Here is a 22,962-nt window from a genome sequence, read left to right as displayed (position 1 = left end):
AAATGGGGCTACCTTTGAGTGCCGCGGGGGCCTAACCGCGTCACCCTGTGCGCCCCCTGCGGGGGTGGGGGGCCCTAACTCTGTGGGGTAACTGCGTGTGGGGGGGGCGGTTCGCGCAGCGCCGCCCAGCGCCTTCCACTTGCCGGCTGGGGAGAGGGTTCAGGGACAGCAGGCGGCCCGCAGGGCTGCGACAGGAATGTGGGCTGTCCCCTCCCCCGGGCTCCTCGGTACCCGGTGTGCGCCCATCCCCACGGGTCGTCTGAATGGACTTGTCCATGAACCAGTGTTTTTTCAGGCCGCGGTATGCCGGGGACAAGTCCGTTTTTATGCTCGTCTCCTCTGCACAGCATTTCAGCCTAGGTGGTAACCGATGGGGGCGGTTTCGATGGGTGGCTCCGCGGTGCGTGGCGCGCGGGCGTGAGTGCGTCCGCAGGGCTTCGTGAACTGTCATTTTCCTTTTTTGCCGTTCTAGAGCTTCCCCAACCACGTTTTCAAATCTGATAATTAGTTCACTGATTCTTGATTTATTTTAAAAGACAATAACAAAGACATCTCTATCTGGAAAGAAGTTTTCCATATGACATAGAGGAATCTCATACTGACAGGCACTCGGAAGCGGCCCTGGTGTTAAGCGTTTAAAGAGGCAGAAGGAGGCCGGTCCGCGGGATACCACAGAGCCTCAGCTGGCCCTGCTCAGCTCGAAATTAAAGCAATTTTCTAGGATAAATGGAATGATTAATAACATAAGAATAATCAATACTGAATGGAAAGTGGAATGATCTGCATTAATCTTCCCACTGAGGGTAGAAGAGCTTATTTACTTCCTTCAAAATGACCCCACCCCCACTGTGAAGCTGAGATCTGTCTGCAGTGTGACTTGGATTACACGGGCACTGGCATCTTTAAAACCAGCAGGCTCCTCCACGGGGAGGAGTAGGTCCCTGCGGACCAAGGCCGACGCCCTTGTCCAGTGACGAGTCCTTGGCAGACGAGGGGGCGGGGCACAGCAGTGAGCGGATCCCGGGCTAGGTTTTGATGGCCATGGTCCAGAGCAGCGGGTGGTCCGTTTCCACGGTCACCACACCAGACCCGTCGTAGGTATTGGACGTACTGACCAGTGTTCCAAAACTAAGCATGTGATTTGCTGTAAGAAAACGAGAAAAAAAAAAGTTTAGTGCAAGCCAACCTTTCTCCCGTGTAGAACGACCTTGTCAACATTTACCAAAAAGCAGTGACGCTTGGGCTTTGCAGAAGATGCAGAACGTGGGGCGCAGGGGCGTATGCGATGCGGGGTTTGAGAACCGGAAGCTGCTCTCGCTTGTAGCATCTCTTCTTGGAGCTGCTGATTGGTTAATTACCATTTTGGGAAGATATGCCATTCTCATTACCAAATTTCATTAAGTTTTTTTCTTTTCCGTTTTTTCTTTACCAATTATAAAACCAAAACCCATTTCTGTCATGGGCTACGAACTTGCCTGGTGCAATTTAAATTTTCCTTGACGATTCAAGAACATTTTATATCAGTTATTAAACTCTATAAAGATGCAGTTTTAGCTTCAAGTAGAAATGATATCAGGCAGGAAGCTAATTACTTCGAGAAGGCATAGGATTTTGGTCATTTTTTTTTCTCATAAATTAAGAAAAGCCAAAACGCACAAGACTTACTTTTTGTAAAATTAATAGGAACTCAGAGGTCAAAGCGGACTTCCAAGAGTGTAACCCTGAGCAAGCTGCTTACGCTCAGCTGTACAGTGAGGCCAGGGATGGGGTGACCCTGTAAATGTCTCAGTTATCCAAGGAAACACTTAAGAGTCACATTATAGAACAGTGTATATTTGTAAGTTATGTAAATGCATGTGTATATATGTAAATCTCTACTTACAATTTCTAATTTCTGACAAGCTAGCTGAGGTTCATGCCGAGGCAGCCTGGTGCCCTTGCTTCTCTTTGCTTACGTAAGAGCAGTTCTCTTCAGCAGCGTGTCTGTGTCATATATTTATTTTTTTTTTTGCTAAAGTTCAAGGAGCAAGTTGAGTTGTGGAGCCCATACTGCCAGGGTCAGAAGAGACCCCCTTTCCTTCAGAGTGTAGCTGAAGTTGTGCTCTTTCAGGGGAAACACTTCTCGCTGTAATGCCCGCTTCCCACTAGAGGGAGCCTGTTTTCTTTCTGAGGACATCTTTGAAAAGGAAATTTAAAAAATTCAGAAATAGTATTAACAGGATAATACGTAATCAGTATCACTAGTTCACTCAGTTTGCTTTTTAAAACTCAAAGTACTTATTTTTCATAGTTGCCAACACCTCTACTAACGTAAATACAAAGTTGTAAGGAAAAGCTGTACGGGAACACAGCCTCCCGTGACCACCACCCTAGCTGGTCATTCAGTACTGGGAGCTCTCGCCGCTTCAGGCGTCTGCAGCTTTTCTGACGTGACGTTTTAAGTGATATCAATATGCACATACATTAAATCTACAAATCTAGACACTGATACATGGAGACAGGGTCGGGGTGCTGGGTGCAGAGGGGTTCACAGCACAGTCCACATGGAATCTGCTAGGGAAGGAAGCTTGGCTCTCCTGGAGGGCGGCCGGGCCTGGAATCGGGGTGCAGCCTGGTCCTAGGGTTTTCCCAACGAGGGGAAGAGTTGGGGAGCAGTCTGCACGTTTCAAACCACTTACTCATGAAGGTGACGGAGGGAGCGTCAGCAGGCCTGCCAGCCCAGAAGTGGAAGCCCCTAGGGAAGAGCCCGGTGTGCAGCCCACCTGACGATCCTGGAACCGGATTAGATTAAAACCCCAGTTTTCACCTGAGCTCAAAGGAGTGTCGATTTGAGTCCTATGTCTTTCCCTTGGTGAGTCTAGCTAAAGGCTTGTTAATTTTCTTTATCTTTTCAAAGAACCAGCGCTTTCTCTTTTCTTGTTCTTTATTCCTGCTATAATCCATTTTTCTCCTGCTCACTTTGGGCCCAGTCTGCCCTTGCTGCTAGTTCCGTGGGCGCAGTCAGGTTGTCTGAGGTCTGCGGCTGGCGTCTCAGAGCCGCTTTCGGGGCCTCCTTCCGTGCTGGTTTGCCATGTCTCCGCTTTCACTCGTCTCAAGACACTTCTTCCTTTTTAATTTCTTCTTTAGTCCTCTGGTTGTTCAGGAGACCGTTGTTGAATTTCCGTGGATTCGTGAATTCTCCAGTTTTCCTTGTTACTGATTTCTAGTTTCACATGAGTGCGGTCAGAGGAGCAGGTGGCTGGTATGATTTCAGTTTTCCTGGACTTGCTCAGGTCGGTTTGGTGGCCTCGCACATGGCCTGCCCTGGAGAATGTTCCACTGTCGTCCTGCCCGCCCACGTGCGGCTGCGCAAGGTCCCACGGGCACCGGGTTCTCTGGGCCGTGGGAACCGGGCTATGACCCAGCCCCTCACATTGAGGGGCAGCACAGCAGGCTCCCAGGCAGGCCTGGCTCGCCGTCAGGGACCTGCGTCGGCGGGACTGTGCACAGAATCCCCTGGCCACCTGGAGCCCCAGCCTGGCTCTGCAGGCGGGAGAGGCCACGTGCCACTCCAGGCGGGGCCGTGCAGCTCCCTGAGTGCCCTGTCTTGGTGCCCGGTTGGGTGGGCTGCAGGCTGTACCCCGCAGAGGGCAGGGAGGGCTATGAGTTCGTTTCTCTGGGGTATGGCCCAAGGCCAGCAAGGCTCTTGTCTGAAGACAAATTAGGTAGATTCATGTCCCAAGTTCCCTGGCCCAGTGGTTACTATCCTGGTCCTGCAAGTGAGTGGGGCCATCACCTGGGCTCTGCGCTCTGGGGCCAGTGTAGCTGGGGTTGCAGGGTGGATGAGGCAGATTCCTAGGTGCTCTGGTTAGGTTTCCTGGTCAGGTGGGGCAGGAGGCCATATTCAACAGTGGGCAGGGCTGTAAATTACCTCCCCTATCTGGCTGGGGCAACAGGCTCCAGGGCTGACAAGGCTTTTGCTCGGGGTCCAAGTTAAGAAGAACTGAGCATCAAGCTCGTTGGCTAAACAAGGCCACCATCCTGGCTCTGCGGATGGGCAGTGCTGCTGGCCAGGCTCTCGGCTCCAGTGCTGCTGGGCTAAGCAGCTTCCCGGGCACAGGCCACATTCTAACACAATAAGTATTCAAGAAATTTCTATCTTTTTTGCTTTCTTCTGTTATTCTGTCAGTAAAATATTATCAGATTTCTCCCACCTTAAGTCTTTCAGAATGAAAAAGGTTATGATTTAAACAATTAACAGATGCCTTAATTTAAGTGATTAGTTTATAACTGGCTGAGCAATAGAACGAGATAAACTTCGAAGTTTTGCCAGACTAGCTTTCGTGTGATACTTAAAATCCTTTCAGGTGCCGCCTGCTATGTACAAGTTCATTTGTGTGACAGGTATCCATTCGGGCTATATCATGCTGGACCCCAGGGGTGCAAAGATGAGTGCCTCTGCCTTCCAGGTCTCCACATTTTGGTAAAGGAGAAAGATGCACATATACAACCAATCAGCAGACAGGGCGGAGGCAGAGGCAGAGGCTGAGGATGGAGACAGGCCGGGTTGTATATTCAAGTGGGAGGTATATGGGGGCACCGCAGCCACCCCTGGGGGCCCAGCCCCTGGGCCTGGGTTCCCAAGAATCTATGGATTGACGATGGTTATTTTCTAAACTAAGCAAAAAAATGTTCAAAGGTAACGCAGATATTTCTAAAAACAATGAAATTGAGAGAGCAAAAGAGAGGGGCGTGGTTGAGCCCCGCCCGGGAGGCAGTGTGCAGAGGGGTGATAGGAGATGGAGTAACTGCCATTCATCCAAGACATGATTGAACACTCACGGTGTGCCACGCGCTCAAGGTACAGCAGGTTTTCACCTGCAATTTATAGATGAGGAAAATGAAGCTCACAGAGGTTAAACGAATGGGCTACGACGATGATAGTAGTCGTTCCTGAGGAAGGTTAAGGCAATTCTTTACAGAGCTGTGAAAAGAGCTGCCTGGTCTACACGCCCTGAAGTGGAGAACAGTCAGGAGCGAGGGGATGGCTGAGCACGAGTGCGCAGCCACCCTGACTCGTACAGACAGTGCTTAATGAGCCTGTGATGATGAGTTGCAAGGCTCCCTGCCATCCCGGAACATTAGGTTCCGTTCTAGGAGTTAAGCTAGACGTGCTGGACCTCGTTAACTACTTCAGACGTAACAGAACTGCCGTATGCTCCACATCCATCATTTACTCTCTGAACATGCTTATCCTATTTGGAGAAAGGGCTATACATCAAAAAAATGTGATGGATTTCATTAGAAGAAAAAGCAAAATATACTGCCTCTAAAATCAGTTCACTGTGATTGGTCTTTATAATTTTCTGAACTATCTATTTAAAAAAGGGCTTTATATGTAAACGTGAGGCAAAATTGCTAATTTACACTTTAAAATAGGAACCCTAGAAAGATTATTAAAATTGTTTCCTATAAAATAGCATTTATACTTACGTTTTTGAGAGTTTTTGAAAATTGGTATATTGCCTTCTCATAGTCTTGAAGGCAGAAACGAACTAGTTCTAGTTCAGAGGTGTAGAGTACATGCCTTTTGTGTATTCATATTGATTGGAATCTTAAAAAGAAAAAAGTCTGTGACCATCTATCACAGTAAGAAATACAGTGTATCAGCACTGTCATCCAGACATCTAACTTTTAACTTTCCAATAGCCACATCAAAAGAGTAAATATAGGTAAAATGTTAGTATGTATATTTGTTATTGTTGAGATTTAACTGAAATATTAGTTTTAGGTATATAAGAAAATGATTCAACATGTATATATATTGTGAAATGATCACAATATGTCTAGTTAACATACATCCCATACATAGTTACAGATTTTTCTTCTGATGAGAACTTTCAAATATACAGCATGTGACTATAGTTAATACTGTTCTGTACATCACATCCCCATGACTTATTTATTTTATAAATGGAAATTTGTGTAAACCTTTTGACCCCCCTTCACTCATTTCTCCCACCCCCTGATATCCACCAATCTTTTTTCTGTATAATTTTTTTTTTTTTTTTGAGATTCTACATATGACTGAGATCACACAGTATTTCTCTGTCTGACTTCTTTCACTTAGCATGATGCCCTCAAGGTCCATCCATATCGTTGCAAATGGCAGGATTTCCTTCCTTTTTTATGGCTGAATAATAGTCCGCTATATATGTGTACTATTCCTTCTTTATTTGTTCATCCTTCTACGGACCCTTAGGTTGTTTCCATGTCTTGGCTACTGTAAATAATGAAGTGAACATGGGGATACAGATATCTTTTCAAGTTTTCACTTCCTCCAGATAAATACCCAAAAGTGGAATTTCTGGATCGTCTAGAACCTCCATACTATTTTCCACAGTGGCTATATCAATTTATATTCACAACAACAGTACACAGGGGTTCCCTTTTCTCCGCATTCTTGCCAACACTTACTTCTGGTCTTTTGGATGACAGCCATTCTGACAGGTGTGAAGTGGTTTTTATTTGCATTCCCCTGATGATTACTGATGTTCCGTATACCTGTTCGCCATCTCTGTGTCGTCTTTAGAGACACAGTATTCTGCACTTCTGCCTGTTTTTCAATCAGATCATTTTTTTCCTGCTATTGAGTTGTACAAGATCTTTATATATTTTTTGGATATTAGCCTCATATATAATTTGCAAATATTTTCTCCCATTTAGTAGGCTGCCTTTTCATTCTGATGGTTTCCTTTGCTCTGCAGAGGCTTTTAACTTAGTGTCGCTTATTTTTGCTTTTGTTGTCAAATTCAAAAAATCATTGCCAAGACTGACGTAAAGAAGCTTTTCCCCTGTTTTCTTCTAGGAGTTTTATGGTTTCAGGTCTTATGTTCAGATCTGTAATTCATTTCGAGTTGATTTTTGTGTATGGTGTAAGATGGAGGTCCAGTTTCCCAACACGATTTATTGAAGAGATTGTCCTTTCTCCATTGTATATCCTCGGCTCCTCTGATGGAGCATGGGTTTATTTCTGGGCTATTTGGTTCCATTGGTGTATGTGTCTTTTTTTTTTTTTTTCCTTTTAATGCCAGTACCATACCCTTTGATTAATATAGCTTTGTAATATAGTTTGAAATCAGGAAGAATGATGCCTCCAGCTTTGTTCTTTCTCAACATTGCTTTGTCTATTCGAGGTCTTTTGTAGTTTCATATATTTCTGTGAAAAATGCCATTGGAATTTTGATAGGGATTGCAATGAATCTGTAGATTGCTGTGGGGTAGTATGCACATTTTAACAGTATGTATTCTGCTTATCCACGAGTATAAGATATCTTTCCATTTATTTGTCTTCAGTTTCTTTCATCAGTGTTTTATAGTTTTCAGTGTACAGGTCATTCACCTCCCTGGTTATATTTATTTCTAAATATTTTATTCTTTTTGATGCAGTTGTAAATGAGATTTTAAAAATTTCTCTGACAGTTCATTATTAACGTATAGAAATGCGACAGATTTTTGTATACTGATTTTTGTATCCTCCAAGTTTACTGAATTTGTTTATTCTGTGTGTGTGCGCGCAGTCTTAAGGGTTTTTTATATACATACTATATATACATCATCTGCAAGTAGTGACAATTTTAGTTCTTCCTTTCTGATTTCAATGCCTTTTATTTCATTTTCTTGCGTAATTGCTCTGGATAAGACTGTGTCGGAACTGTAGAAAACTGAAATGCAGAATCTAAACGAACAACCTAAAATTACCGATACAGTACATCTGTATTCTTTAAGGAATATAATGAGTAGACTCCTGCCGGGACACATAGCAGATAATCTAATTATACTCCTTACTCCAGATCATCACCGCTCCTTCCCGCGCCTTTAGATTCCGTATCCGATCACGTCATTCTCAATGAAAGAATAACTGGTAGACCCTAGTTGCCTATAAGCTTCTTGTCCCCCACCCCAAACATGTTGGCCTGGCACTTAAGGCCCTTTGTCATCTGGCACCTTCCTCTCATATAACTAACTTACCAGCCACTACTTGCTTTTAAAAATAGATCAGGAACTTCTTACTCCCATGAAAAGTTTTGATGGCCATCTCCTTCTGGAACTTATCCAAGCTTTTCTAAGCTTGCTGTGTCCTTCAAGTCTAAAATCAGATGTCACCTTCTATTGCTCTCTTTGATTCTCTACTACTAGGGCGGATAATAATTCCCATTTTTATTTACAAATGACTTGATTGCTTCTCTCAAACATATTTTGTATTAAAAGTTAGCTATTTAGATTCCCAGTTCAGGGCCAGCAAAGTACAGGGTGCATCTGAAACATCTTGTTCCAAAAAGCAAGAGAGCACTCAAAAAAATTTAGGGCACTTTGATAGAAAAGAGTAAGAGCGGTGATGTGATGCGAAATAATGTGTCAGATAATAAAACGAATCCCCAAAGGAGGCAGAGAGGAAAGTCTCTTTTTCATAGAAGAATGCTGACTACCAAAGGAATGAGACAGAATTAGGAAATTACAAAGGTACCGTTTTGCATCGGCCAATGTAATAAGTGGTTCAGGCAGGGATCATCTATCAGTGGATGCTGAAACCACGGTTAAACCGAAGGGGAGCAGACAGACCTCATAAACGTCATCTCAACCAAGTGATCAAGCTTAGCATTGCCACTACAAAGATAAATGGACATTACGTGCCTCCTGATCCAAGGCTGAGATGAATACAAATACAACATCACGTATGTAGTAATTTTTGCCAAAAAATGCTTAAGATGAATCTAATCGGGGTGGGGCACGTGACGAGGTAGCAGGCCTGGGCTCTTCAGAACAGTCAGCGCTAACGAAGACCAAACGGCTGGGGCCGAGCTTTTCTGGATTAAAGGAGACGAAAGAGACATGACAACTTAATACGATGCATGATTTTTTAGTAGATTTTTAGTGGATTTACAAAATGTTATCAAGAGTATTACTAGGAATATGGATATGGGCTGTATAATACTACATCAGTGTTATATTTTTTGAAGTAGATAACGGCACTGTAGTTATATAGGAAAACATCCTTGTTCTTAAGAGATACAACCTGAAGAACTCTGGGTGTTAAGTATCATCGTGTCTACAACATACAGATGGTCCCTGACTTAACGGTTTGACTTAGAATTTTTCGACTTTACAATGGTGTGAAAGCAATATGCATTCAGTAGAAACTGTACTGTGAATCTAGATCTTTCCCCGGGCTAGCAATTGATGGTACGTTGCTCCCCCGTGATGCTAGGCAGCAGCTAAATGAGATTTTAAAAATTTCTCTGACAGTTCATTATTAACGTATAGAAATGCGACAGATTTTTATATACTGATTTTTGTATCCTCCAAGTTTACTGAATTTGTTTATTCTGTGTGTGTGCGCGCAGTCTTAAGGGTTTTTTATATACATACTATATATACATCATCTGCAAGTAGTGACAATTTTAGTTCTTCCTTTCTGATTTCAATGCCTTTTATTTCATTTTCTTGCGTAATTGCTCTGGATAAGACTGTGTCGGAACTGTAGAAAACTGAAATGCAGAATCTAAACGAACAACCTAAAATTACCGATACAGTACATCTGTATTCTTTAAGGAATATAATGAGTAGACTCCTGCCGGGACACATAGCAGATAATCTAATTATACTCCTTACTCCAGATCATCACCGCTCCTTCCCGCTTCTTTAGATTCCGTATCCGATCACGTCATTCTCAATGAAAGAATAACTGGTAGACCCTAGTTGCCTATAAGCTTCTTGTCCCCCACCCCAAACATGTTGGCCTGGCACTTAAGGCCCTTTGTCATCTGGCAACTTCCTCTCATATAACTAACTTACCAGCCACTACTTGCTTTTAAAAATAGATCAGGAACTTCTTACTCCCATGAAAAGTTTTGATGGCCATCTCCTTCTGGAACTTATCCAAGCTTTTCTAAGCTTGCTGTGTCCTTCAAGTCTAAAATCAGATGTCACCTTCTATTGCTCTCTCTGATTCTCTACTACTAGGGCGGATAATAATTCCCATTTTTATTTACAAATGACTTGATTGCTTCTCTCAAACATATTTTGTATTAAAAGTTAGCTATTTAGATTCCCAGTTCAGGGCCAGCAAAGTACAGGGTGCATCTGAAACATCTTGTTCCAAAAAGCAAGAGAGCACTCAAAAAAATTTAGGGCACTTTGATAGAAAAGAGTAAGAGCGGTGATGTGATGCGAAATAATGTGTCAAATAAAAAAACGAATCCCCAAAGAGGCAGAGAGGAAAGTCTCTTTTTCATAGAAGAATGCTGACTACCAAAGGAATGAGAAAGAATTAGGAAATTACAAAGGTACCGTTTTGCATCGGCCAATGTAATAAGTGGTTCAGGCAGGGATCATCTATCAGTGGATGCTGAAACCACGGTTAAACCGAAGGGGAGCAGACAGACCTCATAAACGTCATCTCAACCAAGTGATCAAGCTTAGCGTTGCCACTACAAAGATAAATGGACATTATGTGCCTCCTGATCCAAGGCTGGGATGAATACAAATACAACATCACGTATGTAGTAATTTTTGCCAAAAAATGCTTAAGATGAATCTAATCGGGGTGGGGCACGTGACGAGGTAGCAGGCCTGGGCTCTTCAGAACAGTCAGCGCTAACGAAGACCAAACGGCTGGGGCCGAGCTTTTCTGGATTCAAGGAGACGAAAGAGACATGACAACTTAATACGATGCATGATTTTTTAGTAGATTTTTAGTGGATTTACAAAATGTTATCAAGAGTATTACTAGGAATATGGATATGGGCTGTATAATACTACATCAGTGTTATATTTTTTGAAGTAGATAACGGCACTGTAGTTATATAGGAAAACATCCTTGTTCTTAAGAGATACAACCTGAAGAACTCTGGGTGTTAAGTATCATCGTGTCTACAACATACAGATGGTCCCTGACTTAACGGTTTGACTTAGAATTTTTCGACTTTACAATGGTGTGAAAGCAATATGCATTCAGTAGAAACTGTACTGTGAATCTAGATCTTTCCCCGGGCTAGTGATTGATGGTACGATGCTCCCCCGCAATGCTAGGCAGCAGCAGCAAGATTTTGCCCAACTGTAGGCTCGTGCAAGTGTTCTGAGCGCCTTTAAGGTGGGCCAGGCTAAGCTGCGATGTTCACTAGGTTAGGTGTATGAATGCATATGTGACTTGATATTTCAACTTGTGGTGGGTTTATCAGGACATAAGCCCATCATATGAGGAGCATCTGTATTTTCAGAAAGCGAAAGACATACATACAAAGAAAGGAATGCGACATAGGTAGAAAAATGTTAACGGTCTGTAGGTTTGAACTTTTTCAATATTAAAATTCAACATCAAAACTTAGGGCCAAAAATTGGGAGGAAAATGCTAAGAACTTAGGAAGGGAAGCACTTTCTTCTTGTTCCCCTTTATTTCCACAAAAGCTGAAGTGATGCCATTATAAGAATCAAATCAAGAAATGCCCATTGATTTGAAATGCATTAAAATAAATCCAAATTAAAGAAAACGCGAGCCAGTTTTAGGAAGAAGCCATCGAGCCTGTGCTTGTGTCACAGCCGAGCCCGCACACAGCCTGGTACGTGGGAAGGAGCCCTTCCTTCGTCACCTTACTGCAGCTCACCAAGGATAACCTTTACTCACACCTGCGGATGCAGGAGGACCTGACGTTAACCCACATTATGTACCAGAACTTCTCGTGCAGGCTTATGAGAAGAGCAGGCCTCTGAGAACGTGCCCTCAGCTGTGCTGTCTTTTTTGGACACTATCTCACCAAACCCTGATCTGCTGAGGACTCCTGCCAAGGTGAGCACTGGTCACCTCTCCTGACAGCTAGTCCTCCTGTGAACCCAAGTGCCCGAGGAAGGGCTGCTGTAATCCTGTTGAACGTGGTTGCATCTACCTCCATCTCTGTCAGAAGCCGCCCATCGCCCCTGCCCTTGGCTCGGGGCCGGGGGTCATGGGAAGGCGCTGATGCTCCATTATCCTTCCACCTCCGCGCTTCCTGTGTCACGACTCGCCCTGCTGTGCTGTCTGGAAAACAATCGGACCAAGAAAGTGCCGCTGCTTGGAGTTATCAAAGCTAATTATGCCAGTTAGAAAATGTCTCCCAAGATTAGCACTTTCAAATGTTCAGGCTTTTCTAAAACAAACAAAAATGACTATTTTTCTTTGCTAAAAAGGATTCCCTAATGTGTTTTATACCATTAGCATGTTCTGCCCACAGGCCCCAGTCAGAGCTGCTTTAAGAGGAAAAGCTTCCTGGCTTCCGGTCCACGTCCACACAGTGAGACCCAGTTACGTGAGTTATTAGTGGTAAAAGGGATGATCTGAACAGAGCTGGCCAGAAAGCATCAGTGTGGACAGCTATCGGGCTTAACTGAGTACACGGAGAGGGGTGCTGGTCTGTCCGAAGGCTACTCCCAGCTGATTTACCAGCTTCACTTCCTTCGACTCCCAGGGCTCTGCCTCGCCTCCTGCAGACACTGGCCTGCCCTGAAAACACTCACACAAGCACGAGCCTTACGACTGCACAAGGCAGCGATGCCCGAGTCCACCCAGACACAGGTCCTCGTCCCGATCTGTGGCTGGCCGGCTGTAGCTCGCCGGGCAAGTCGTTATGTGCTGCTGGCCTGTGGGCCAGCTTTCCACTGTAATGCCCTCTGACTCCGCTAAAAGTTCCTCGGGTATCTCTAGCATAGCTGCTGTGTGGAAGAATGAGGTAATGTCTGAAGGGCTCTGACTTCTCCACAGAAGTCCTGAAAATCTGTTATCAGCGTTCTCTAAAGTGGCATTTGCTTCTACCTTTCAAATGCCAGAGATCATTCTGAGTACATCAGACAAATGGAAACGGCATAGCAGCCTGAAGAGTAGGTGAATTATCATAGTATGTTTGCTTAACATCACCCTCAAACCTGCAGGTGACATCTATACAAAATGAGCTAAGGAGATACCGTCCGTGCTCTTTTAGAATCTACCAGTCATATCAGATAGCCCCGAACAGGTAAACAAAACAGCATTACGCTCCAGGACAGGCGTCATTATATGTGTTGGCAGGGAAGGGCTGTTGACGGAAGGCTGCACCTCGTATTGAGAGGAAAGAGATTAGAAAAATAAAATGCATGTGATTGTAAAAATTGGTGGTACCCTCCCCACCCCCAGACTGCTGTGAAGGAAATTACTCATTTGAATAACATTTGATTAAAACAGGCTATTTATACCTCACAGGCTGAGTGGGTGCAGGCATCTACTAACCTTCCTTTAAGCGTGTGGCTCTAGCCTGTGATGGGTGGGCTCTGGATTAAAGCTGGCACCTTGAGTGGAGACGGAAGTGGTGAAAGTGTGGAAATGATGAAGGGAACGGACACATTTTGGCTTGTGACATCAGAGGCGACAAGCACAGGAGTTTGATTCCCCTAATTATGGCTGGGAAGATCTAGTCAGAGGACTGTGTCTTTTAGTTTACAAAAGCTCTAAGCTCTGAAAGATCTGTAAACCCGAGATGCTGGCTCCACCTGGATAAATTCGGCCAGACCAGCTGCTCTACTGAGGGGAGCCCTGGCTGAGGGAAGGCCCCCTCTCTCGCGGAGCCATCTTCCCTGCTGCCTGTGTCCCCGCAAGGCCCCTGACTTCCTCTGTGGCTCCCCATCTCCTGCGCCCCATCCCGTGCTCCACCCACCAGGGACCTGGGTGCACTGACTTCAGCTCCCTTCATCAGAAATCCTCTTCTGACACCTTGTGGCCTGGAACTCTGCGCTCTTTGAAAATGAAATACCAGCGGTCACAGTGGCTATCGCTATCTGGAAAATAGTCACAAAATGGAAATAGTAAATGACGTATGCCATCGAACAGAATTCACGGACGTATGTGGCTGTCTTAGCACAGAATTTCATTAGAGTCAGACCACTGTCTTTTAGGAAAAACAGCATTTAAGTCACATGTTTTAGTATTAACAAGTATGATTTGTTATATTGAAGATAAAATAGTGCCTTAGACTTAGTCCATAAATCTATAAATTTTTCTGCTCGCCCCTAATGTATTTCATCATGATCTATTTTTACTTTTAATTTTCTCTTACCGATATACAATATTTCATATTAGAAATAGCTGACATCTTACTATATGAATATTCTAATGAGTCTGAAAATATTAGCCGTTCTTAAAAGCAAGCTAACTTCAATTGACAATGAGATATTTCCTCCTGCTGTGGTTACAATCGTCTTTCAATATCCATGCCAGGGGCCCTTTCCTGATGACAGCCTGGGCTTCTTTTTTCTTAACGAACTTTCTTTGTATTAATTATTCGCATGCAAAGCTGATGTTATATTATCCTGGCCTCAAATTTATAACTTTCTACTTAGCATTTACTGTAGTACTGTGGAGCGGTGGCACGTGTAGTCTATCTTATACGTTAACTGTCTGAATGTCTTTTTCTCCCAGTCAGGCATATGACTTGGTCTGACTTCTCCTAGTGTAGATTCCTAATTTGAAGTGGACCTTACCTGTCATCTAGTTCGGTGGTTTGACACAGAGGGAACTGCTCCTGCTCTAACCAGGTAGGGTGTCAGCTCAGGGCTCCGTCCACTCGACTCTACCGCACTCCCAAACTAAGGCGACGGGGGAACTCGCTAGGTCTTTAAAGCTTCAGAAAGACGTAGTCCAAGCACCAATGGTCTAATGTCCAACCCCTTTATTTCAAGACTGGGAAACCAAGTCCAGATACCTTATCCACCCACAAATGCACAGTCCCAGACCCTAGTCTCCCGACTTCTAGCTGGGCTGAGAAGTCGGGCTGCGTTTTGCTGTCACAGAGTCAAGCTGTGCCCGTTGGCGGGCTCTCCAGAATCATTTTCAGACTGGAGCATAGTTCAATGATCTGAGCTACAAACCAAATATTTAAATTACTCGAAATGTGGTTATGTTACCTGAATTTTTCTAAAGCTTAGTCACAAAACAGAAGAAAGTGATTCTTGTAGTTGGACCAACGTTGTGGACTTTGAGCCAGCAGCCAAACTGATTCAGAGGTTCCTCATTCTTTATTTTTGAGTAAGTAAGCGACAGACAGCATGGGGCACGGACATAAAGCATTTAACTGCAGCACTCTGTACTACATTCTTATTTAGAAGATGCACTACGTAATTCCATCAATAAAACACTATCTGTAGCAGTGTTTCTTTTGTTGGCAGTGTTACCCACTATTTAATTAAGGGGTATTAACAGTCTAGACAAGGAGGACAGAGAAGATGATTCAACAGGCTTAGCCACTAGACATGGGTCAATACTTGGCTTTTAGTAAACACACTTTGCTATATCTGCAAAACACACTAGATTAAGAATTAAGGTGAAATTCAGCTAATCTGTGTTCACTTTTATTATGGGAAAATTATTTCCCGGTATAGAAGACAGATTTAAACTACAGAGCCTTTACTTGCGATTCTAGGGAAACTGCTCTATATTGTTACAGAAGATGATAAATATGTTCATTTGTAATGAATGGCTATGTTTGCAACTATCAGAATGAAAACTAACATTGAAAAAATATGACATCAATTATACCCAAATCAGATGATTGCAAAACTTGTATGTAGAAAAAATATTTCCCTTGAAGTGTTTGGAGGGCGAGATGCGGAATGGCAATTCTGTTATGTGGGGAACAAAACCACCCCTTCAAAACGGAGTCATACAGTTTGGACAAGCTAAAGTTGCACTATATCAAAGCCACAGGTTAAGTCATATTCATCTGTCACGATACAGACAGATTTACAACTCTAATCTGCGGATAAAAAGTCATTGCTAAAATGGAACTGATTTTAAAAAACTCCTAATCACAAGTATGTACATTCAGAAATAGCTGGAGAGTATATTTTCTATATTAGTAATCAAGGAATAACAATCTCATGTTCCCTGGAAGCATCTAGGCTGCCAAGATACTTCCTGTCCTCTGATGCCATCTGGCATCTGGTTGATGGTGGACCAAGTGGGGACGTCCGTGATCTGGCGCCCGTGGTGCCTTCTCGATGAGCGGGGTCTAAGCTACTCAGTTCAATCCAATCAACAGTGAGTGCACGGCGCATCCTCCCTGCACTCCTGATGGTTCCTACTATGAGTGCTCACTTTTCGACACTTAAGTCAAAGACACTTTTTCAAGAGGCAACCTGGTGGTAGCAAATCTCTCTCCCCTCGTTCTTCCTGGAACATCCTGATCATGTGGGAAAACAAGAGTATTTGATCGGGGCTCCTTAGGACTTCGCTGATGAACACTCACCAGATGCCTCTGCTGCCCTGTTGCGTGCTGGCAAAGCCCTTGCCACAGAGATGATGAACATGGTCGTGTCGTCTCCCTGTTTTACACTCAGTAGTAAGTGCCACGGGGTAACCAGAGACTGGCTTCTGCTTGGGCACTGGAAGCCATCTCATGGGTGTGGAATGATGTCTGTCTCTGAGCTTGGTCTCGGGGCAGCTTCACTTATGAGCAGTGGCCAGGAAGCCTTGTGTGTCTCAGTGCTGGAGGTTCCTGTTCTCCACCCACTGATGGACATGGCAGTGATACCTGTCTCCTCTCAGAATCAAAGGCGCATTTCCTACAATATGCACTGTGGCCTGGGGCCAGGCGGTTGTAGGCATTAATCTGACTGATAACACCTTCCAATTCTGGCTCTTATTCCACTGAAGCCCTATTCTTCCAGATAACCCCAAAGATTAACCCAAAGACAAACGACCTGTCCCAGGCCCTGTTTCCCTGTCAAGGGGTGGAGAACCCACCTTGGCAGGCCGTCTTTCCTTCTCGTTTAATTGCGATGGTCAGACCTCCACCTGGGAACAGGGATGCGCCTCCCGCAGGTCTTGGCATGATTTCAGGCATCTGCACACGTACCTGCCTCTGACGTGTGCCCTGGGTGTGTCCTCCTGGGACCCTCGTCGGCATTTTGTCCGAGAGAGTGACCAATCTCTTCTTAGTGCCTCAACGATTTAAATGTTGTTTTGTTTACTAAATTTGCCATTTCAGTAGGTCTTTTTCTCTCTATCTTGCCCTAATAGTCTAAATTTTTAAGTCAAAAAGTATGTCTTCTGCCCATTTTTTGTTATTGAGTTGTATGAGTTTCTTATATAAATGTCAAATGGCTGTACACCTGAAACTAATATATCGTATACTAACTGTACTTTAATAATTTTTTCAATTAAAAAAGGACTAGATTTAAAAACTGTCACACTGCTTTTTAAACAGTAGTCAGTCTTATATGGCTCCTATAATGTGCAGTGCAATAATGGTGGTGTGTTTCAGGACTAGTTAATTTTATGTCATGAAAAACATCTGTAAAATCAAAGTAAAAATCTATCTTTACTTTTTTTTTTTTTAAAGTTTATATATTAATCATATTGAACCTTATTAGGTATCTGTCGGGCTTGGTGATGTAAGCTCATGACCCTCAAATGCAGCAGTTTAATGCACCACTAAATTAATATACTGGTATACTCTAGGCAAAGACATTAAATTTTTAACAGTGCAATTGACTACATATAGTTCAACCTTCAACCATAATGCTTGTGAAAAATTACAAAAGACATGCTCCGGTATCTGATATATGTTACTGCTTTCTAAAATGCTAAAATAGAAGGATCTACTTTCTGTTCTGATTTAGCCCAAATCCAGTATACAAGGGGATTTACACAGCCTCAGGAGGAGTTAAGAGGCCATTGTAGGAAATACAAAAATAGCAGACTACCTTCTAGTCTAAGTTTCTCCTATATAGCTAATTTATGACATTTGAATTAGAGAGTGTAATTACAATGGGAAAGGGGAAAAAAACAGACCTTAAAGGCCTGTCTCTTTTTTTAAGACTACTGTAGATTTCTCCTAGGTCCCTTTAATTGCCATTTTATGATGCTCGAAATCTGTCCCTTTGTCTATCCTTGAATTTTTTAACATTTTGTAAAAGTCATGAAAAAGGTCAAATTACTGCAATCTACATAGACATTCACATGCTTTATTTTGTACAAGAGTAATTCTTAGGGGTAGAGTGGGAAGTTGCATGTCTAGTTTGAAAAATATTCTTAAAATTGCAATTATGTTAATCTTTTTAGTGCAAAATTTACTGTGAAAATTCAGGCAGTAGGGGTGATGTTTTTATGTCTACTAAGAAGGGTCATGAGTTTAAAAAAGGTAAGAACACTGGAATAAACAGGCATTCAGTAAGAATGCCAGAAGGTGCTACCTCAGTCCATTGTGGCCATGGGCTTACTGTGTTCAAGTTCAAGGCTCTGACACCACAACACAGTTTGGCAGGGCTCGTAGCTGGGATTAAGGGCTCCATGTGTGTGCAAAGGTAGAGCCTTAGTGTTACGAACAAAGAAGTCTATTAAAACGGAGTGAGGGAGGCTATTTTGTAATTATGCTTAGGGCTCTCCTCAATTAGTAGATTATAGTCTGCCAATTCGAGAACCGCCAACAAAAACAAGGAATCCCTAAGGGCGCCTCCCTAATTGTTTACATTATACAGAAGTATTAACATGAAACATTATTTCTACAGTTTTCTCCCTACTCAGGATCACGTAAGCCCACGAGAGACCAGGTTTGCTTGCTTTCCGTTATACCCGTATACTCAGCAGAGGGGTGAGTACATAGCAGACTCACTATAGACATTTGAGTGAATAAGTGAATATCTGAAAAAAACAACCAACATAAACACTAAGGATGACTTTGTGCCCATGAACAAAATACCTGACCTGAAACTGAGTGTCTGCTTTGCAAATGTCCACCCAGGCGGAAGCTTAGGCGTCGGGCAGCTCATCCAGGCTGAGACACGAAGCAGCCCGCGCTCCCCTGGTGTCGATGCTACCTGAGCTCTCGAATCAAGGGTCTTCGACTGACTCCCAGAGAGCGCCCCTCCCTGGAACTCAGCGCTTCCTGCAGTGGCTGTCAGTGAGGGAAGCGCAGGCCAGGTTTCCCAGGACTGATTTAGTATTGCCTGCGGCGCCCCACACAGGTGAAAACACACCTGTCCCCACGCATGGGGAAACACACCTTCCCCAGCGGCGAGGCCCGCGCTCCCCATTCCCTCCCTGGCTTCCGTCGTCCCCTTTGAGATCACTGGTGACTCTGCAGTGCCTCCGCTGTGCAAGGTTCCAACATCCGTGGATGGAACTTTGAGAAATGTTACTGTTTCTGATAAACTGAGTGTTTTGCCAAACTTTCCATCACGGCACAAGATCAGTGAAGTCCTGACCCTTCTAGCTGGAATCGAGGTGTTTCCATCACTTTCTCTGTGGCTCGGTGGTTTCACTACTGGGGGAAACATCCCATTAAACTTGCCCGTCAGGCAGGAAGGAGAGAGTCATTCTGTGACGAGGGGCAAGGTAAAGGTTTACCATAATCAGTCAACGGCGACACGCCTTGTTACCTAGTCAGGCAGACTGCCTCTCGGATATCTTAGAGGAACGAGGGAATTTCCGGAATAGTAACAAGAAGCCTAGACGCATGCATGCTTCGACAGACCGTTCCTCATAACGTTTATCATGCCTGGTGGGTATACATCGCAAGTTTAAATTCTCCTTAAACTCTCTTAAGCCAAAACAGCCAGTGTGAGCAACAGGAATTCATAATAGCTCCGTGGAGCAATTAATGGAATGTTTGGGTCCATGTTATGCATTATTTGAACTTTGTGATTCTCGATTTGAGAAAGAAACGTATAACATGCTGACGTGTGGCTACAGAGAAACGGGGTTGGAAGCCCGGTCTCGGGTCGCTGTGAGCGCCTCGGACAAGTCCCTTGTTCTTTCTGGGCCTCAGTCTGACAGGCGCAAACCACGACGTCTGTGCTCGGTGACTTGAGTCTCCGTCCTCTAGTCCACTGGTCTGAGCTCTGGCCTGCCACTCCACTTCCACAGCCAGGGTTTACCTTGCCCAGGGCTCAAAATCACGTGACACAGTTTAAGAAAACTGTCCCTTACGGTACGGCTTAAACTTCCATTTAATTCCTGAAATGTGCTCCTACAACTTCCCTTCCCTCCATTCTATTAGTGACTATTTCCTGGGTCTCTCTTGTCTCAAATGTTCTATATTCTAAATAGGTCATTTTAAGTTTCGTAATAAGTGTTGAGAGACTGAATATAGAAATCGACAACAGCCAGACCATATATGCAAACAGAACTCTGACCCACAGCCTGCAGAACCTGCTCAGAAAACCATTCTCACATCCACAGTAATGAGCCCAGGTGGCCGGCCCGCTATAAGGCAGACTCGCAGGAGGTCACACTGCTTGTATCTGTTAAGAATTCAGCAAGCCAAACAGTAACTCCACAACACTAGGCTCCAAATGGCCGAGACTTGATTAATAACTGACAGCTTCTCATTTTTGTCCCTGTTTCCAACCCTAAGAGCAAACCAAGGAAGCCACATGTGCTCCGCCGAGCAGTCACACAGGATGCCCCACCTCGTTAGCTACGGCCTCTCCGTACCACCGGGCTGCGGTCGGGCGCTGCTACCTGCCCCTTCTCCGCTGTAAAGCTTTCCCACCCCTCTGCCTGCCTTGGAGTTTCTGTCAGAATGAGTCACTCTGCAAGTGACTCGGAATAGTCTGTTTGTTCTCGTTTGGTTGGTATTCATTTATTTCCGCATGAAAATTTAAAAAAGACACAGAAAGCGCTCAGCTTTGGCTAGGCCCTCAGTTGAAGCAATTGTTGTTTCCTTTATCCATTATTTTTAAGTTCTTGACAGCTACCGCTGAAAAGCTTCCATGTATCTAAAGCCTCCTCTTCTTCTGCATACCTAATACTTACCCACCGTAGGCATGTGGCTGTACCCCAACTTCTCAGGGAAAACAGAAGCCCGAGAACTACCTCCTCATCGTATCAGCGTTCACTCCAGATAGCCAGAGTTTCGCCCCCGCCCATCCTCCCGTCCCCTCGTTACCCTGGTTACGCTCCAGAGGCCAGCACCTCGGTCCCACGCTCTCGACCCTGCTGTCCCCTGCCTCTCACAGCATCTACGGAGTGGAGGAGGAGAGTGCGGTGAACAGCTCTTCCCGCCTTTCTTTCTGTGAACGCTGGCATGTGTTCAGGTCTCTGCCGTCTTTTAAACTCCCCCAGTCCCTGCCCCACGGCGAGCCCCTTCCCACTAAGCCTTCTCTTCTCCGCGTTGGAGCCCACACTGCACTGCCTGACCGACCCTAATGTCCACCCAGTCCGCAAGCAGCTGCAATGCAGGTCCCACCTCTGTTCCGCCACTGCCACTGCGGTCAAATCACCCACGACTTCGTTTCCCCGGGTACGACGTGTGCTCCCAGTGCCTGCGACCGGGGCTGACGCGTGGCAGAAACTCCTTTCTTGATTTCTCAACTTTCAACACAGTCCGTGTTGATGAGCTACGTGCTGGCTGCAGCTTTACCTGAACGAACTGGTAACTGCACGAAGTAGGCACCGTTACTGTTACCCCTGTTTTGGACATCAGGGCTGACAGAGGTGACATCTCCCGAGCAGAGCTCATAGCGGCTCCACCGGCTCTTCCTCCCAGGTTCAGCCCTGCACCCCTCGGCCGCCTTCCTGGCACATGAATAAGAGCTCAATGTGTGCCGACGATTATCATCGTTCTACCACCTCAGAGCCTGCCCTCCACGTGGAGTGTCCTCTCGTTCCGACGGTGACGCACGCGCACATCGTTCCTGCTGCGGGCTGTGGCCCAGCCGCGCGCTCAGGGCAAGGAGGGTCGTTCCTCCCGGACCTGGGAGCCTGCAGAAGCCTTGACCTGGCCACACTGGTTTTAGAAAATAAGAAAACCTAGTTTCCTTTCTCCACGATATGCACTCACTCATTTCTAAAAAGGCATAATTATAGATGGCGTTATTCGATAATCAGCCATCTTTCAGGGAAAAGAATTTACCTTTATCTCATTTGGGCAAATATCGGTTTGCAGGTGTGATTCGAGGGGGAGCACAGGCACATCTTTTTCCTATTACGCACGTGTATAAATATTGAAATTCATGAGATTTAACTCTGAAAATCTGCTACTCAAGGAAAATGAAGTGTAATTACAGAGTTGAACGAAACAAAAGGGGAATTAAGGGCACAGATTCAGTGACTTACTGTCTCGCCTTCCCTCCCACTGTTACTGATTCATGGGGGCAGAGAGGACAGACAGCTGCGGCGACAACAGGTTGTCAACACGACGTGCACGGAAAGGGACTCCCTTCGCAGTTCCGGACCTGAGCCGAGCGGGGACCGGGAGACACCGCGCGTGCTCGGAACAGCGCTCACGGAATCGCCTCGAAAGTCCCAACTAAAATCAGTAGTCTCTGCCATTCCACCTAAATACTGTCAAACGCCAAGGAAAAGCACCCAGAAGATAGCTGCCAGTTTGCCCAGATGTCCCATAAAGAAGTGGCAGATGCCCAATTTTTCCTTTGAGCAAGGAGATAGGACAGGATTCATGCTATTCTAGGTACTGTTTCTTTAATGATGTTGCCCTTAAGTTAAAAAAAAAAAAAATGCCAAGAAAGAAAGAAGCTAACAGCTCGCTCGATGCCAACCTTAAACAAAGGATGGGTTTCTGGCTCTGAATGTACTACGGGCAAAAATGTGGCAAGAAACCTATAAATAAGATAAAAGGAGCTAAACTCGAAAGTGGAGGGGAAATGAAAATATCACCCAGATAAGCTGCCAAAAGCAGGTAATATGGGTGAATGTCATCTCTCTGGATGCCATGTTGGGGTAATGAGGATGTTCTGACATTCCCATGAAAGCTCGCTGGGAGCACGCCTTACGGATGAGGTCCCTAGGTACTGACATCATGCGAAAAACAAAACCAACCAACCTCTCGAACAACAGAATTCTACATTTAATCATAACAGAACAAATATTACTATTTGATAATCATAACTCACATGAACTCACTACTGGGAAATAGAAACGGAAGTGCTTCCTTTGCTCAAGTGAACACTTTATGGGGAAAC

The 22,962-nt window shown here is 44.7% G+C and overlaps 1 protein-coding gene across 4 annotated transcripts in view; it reads right to left on the bottom strand.

The window, feature by feature from the left end:
- Positions 1-503: 503 nt before the first annotated feature.
- TPK1 (thiamin pyrophosphokinase 1) overlaps positions 504-22,962 on the bottom strand; it is a 267,896-nt gene continuing 245,437 nt past the window's right edge. For 3 of the 4 annotated variants that reach the window (XM_015596151.2, XM_025039012.1, XM_006920656.3), the window contains one exon: positions 504-1,144. In XM_015596151.2, the coding sequence (XP_015451637.1) occupies positions 1,026-1,144 (119 nt within the window). In that variant the 3' untranslated portion in view covers positions 504-1,025. Of the gene's footprint in view, positions 1,145-13,717; positions 13,819-22,962 lie in introns of those variants that run through there. The other variant, XM_025039011.1, reaches the window with a different exon arrangement.

Source organism: Pteropus alecto, unplaced genomic scaffold (genome assembly GCF_000325575.1).
Source record: "Pteropus alecto unplaced genomic scaffold, ASM32557v1 scaffold48, whole genome shotgun sequence".
NCBI lineage: Eukaryota > Metazoa > Chordata > Mammalia > Chiroptera > Pteropodidae > Pteropus > Pteropus alecto.
Note: the sequence above shows the minus strand (reverse complement) of the source record. Positions and strands in the feature narration are given on the sequence as shown.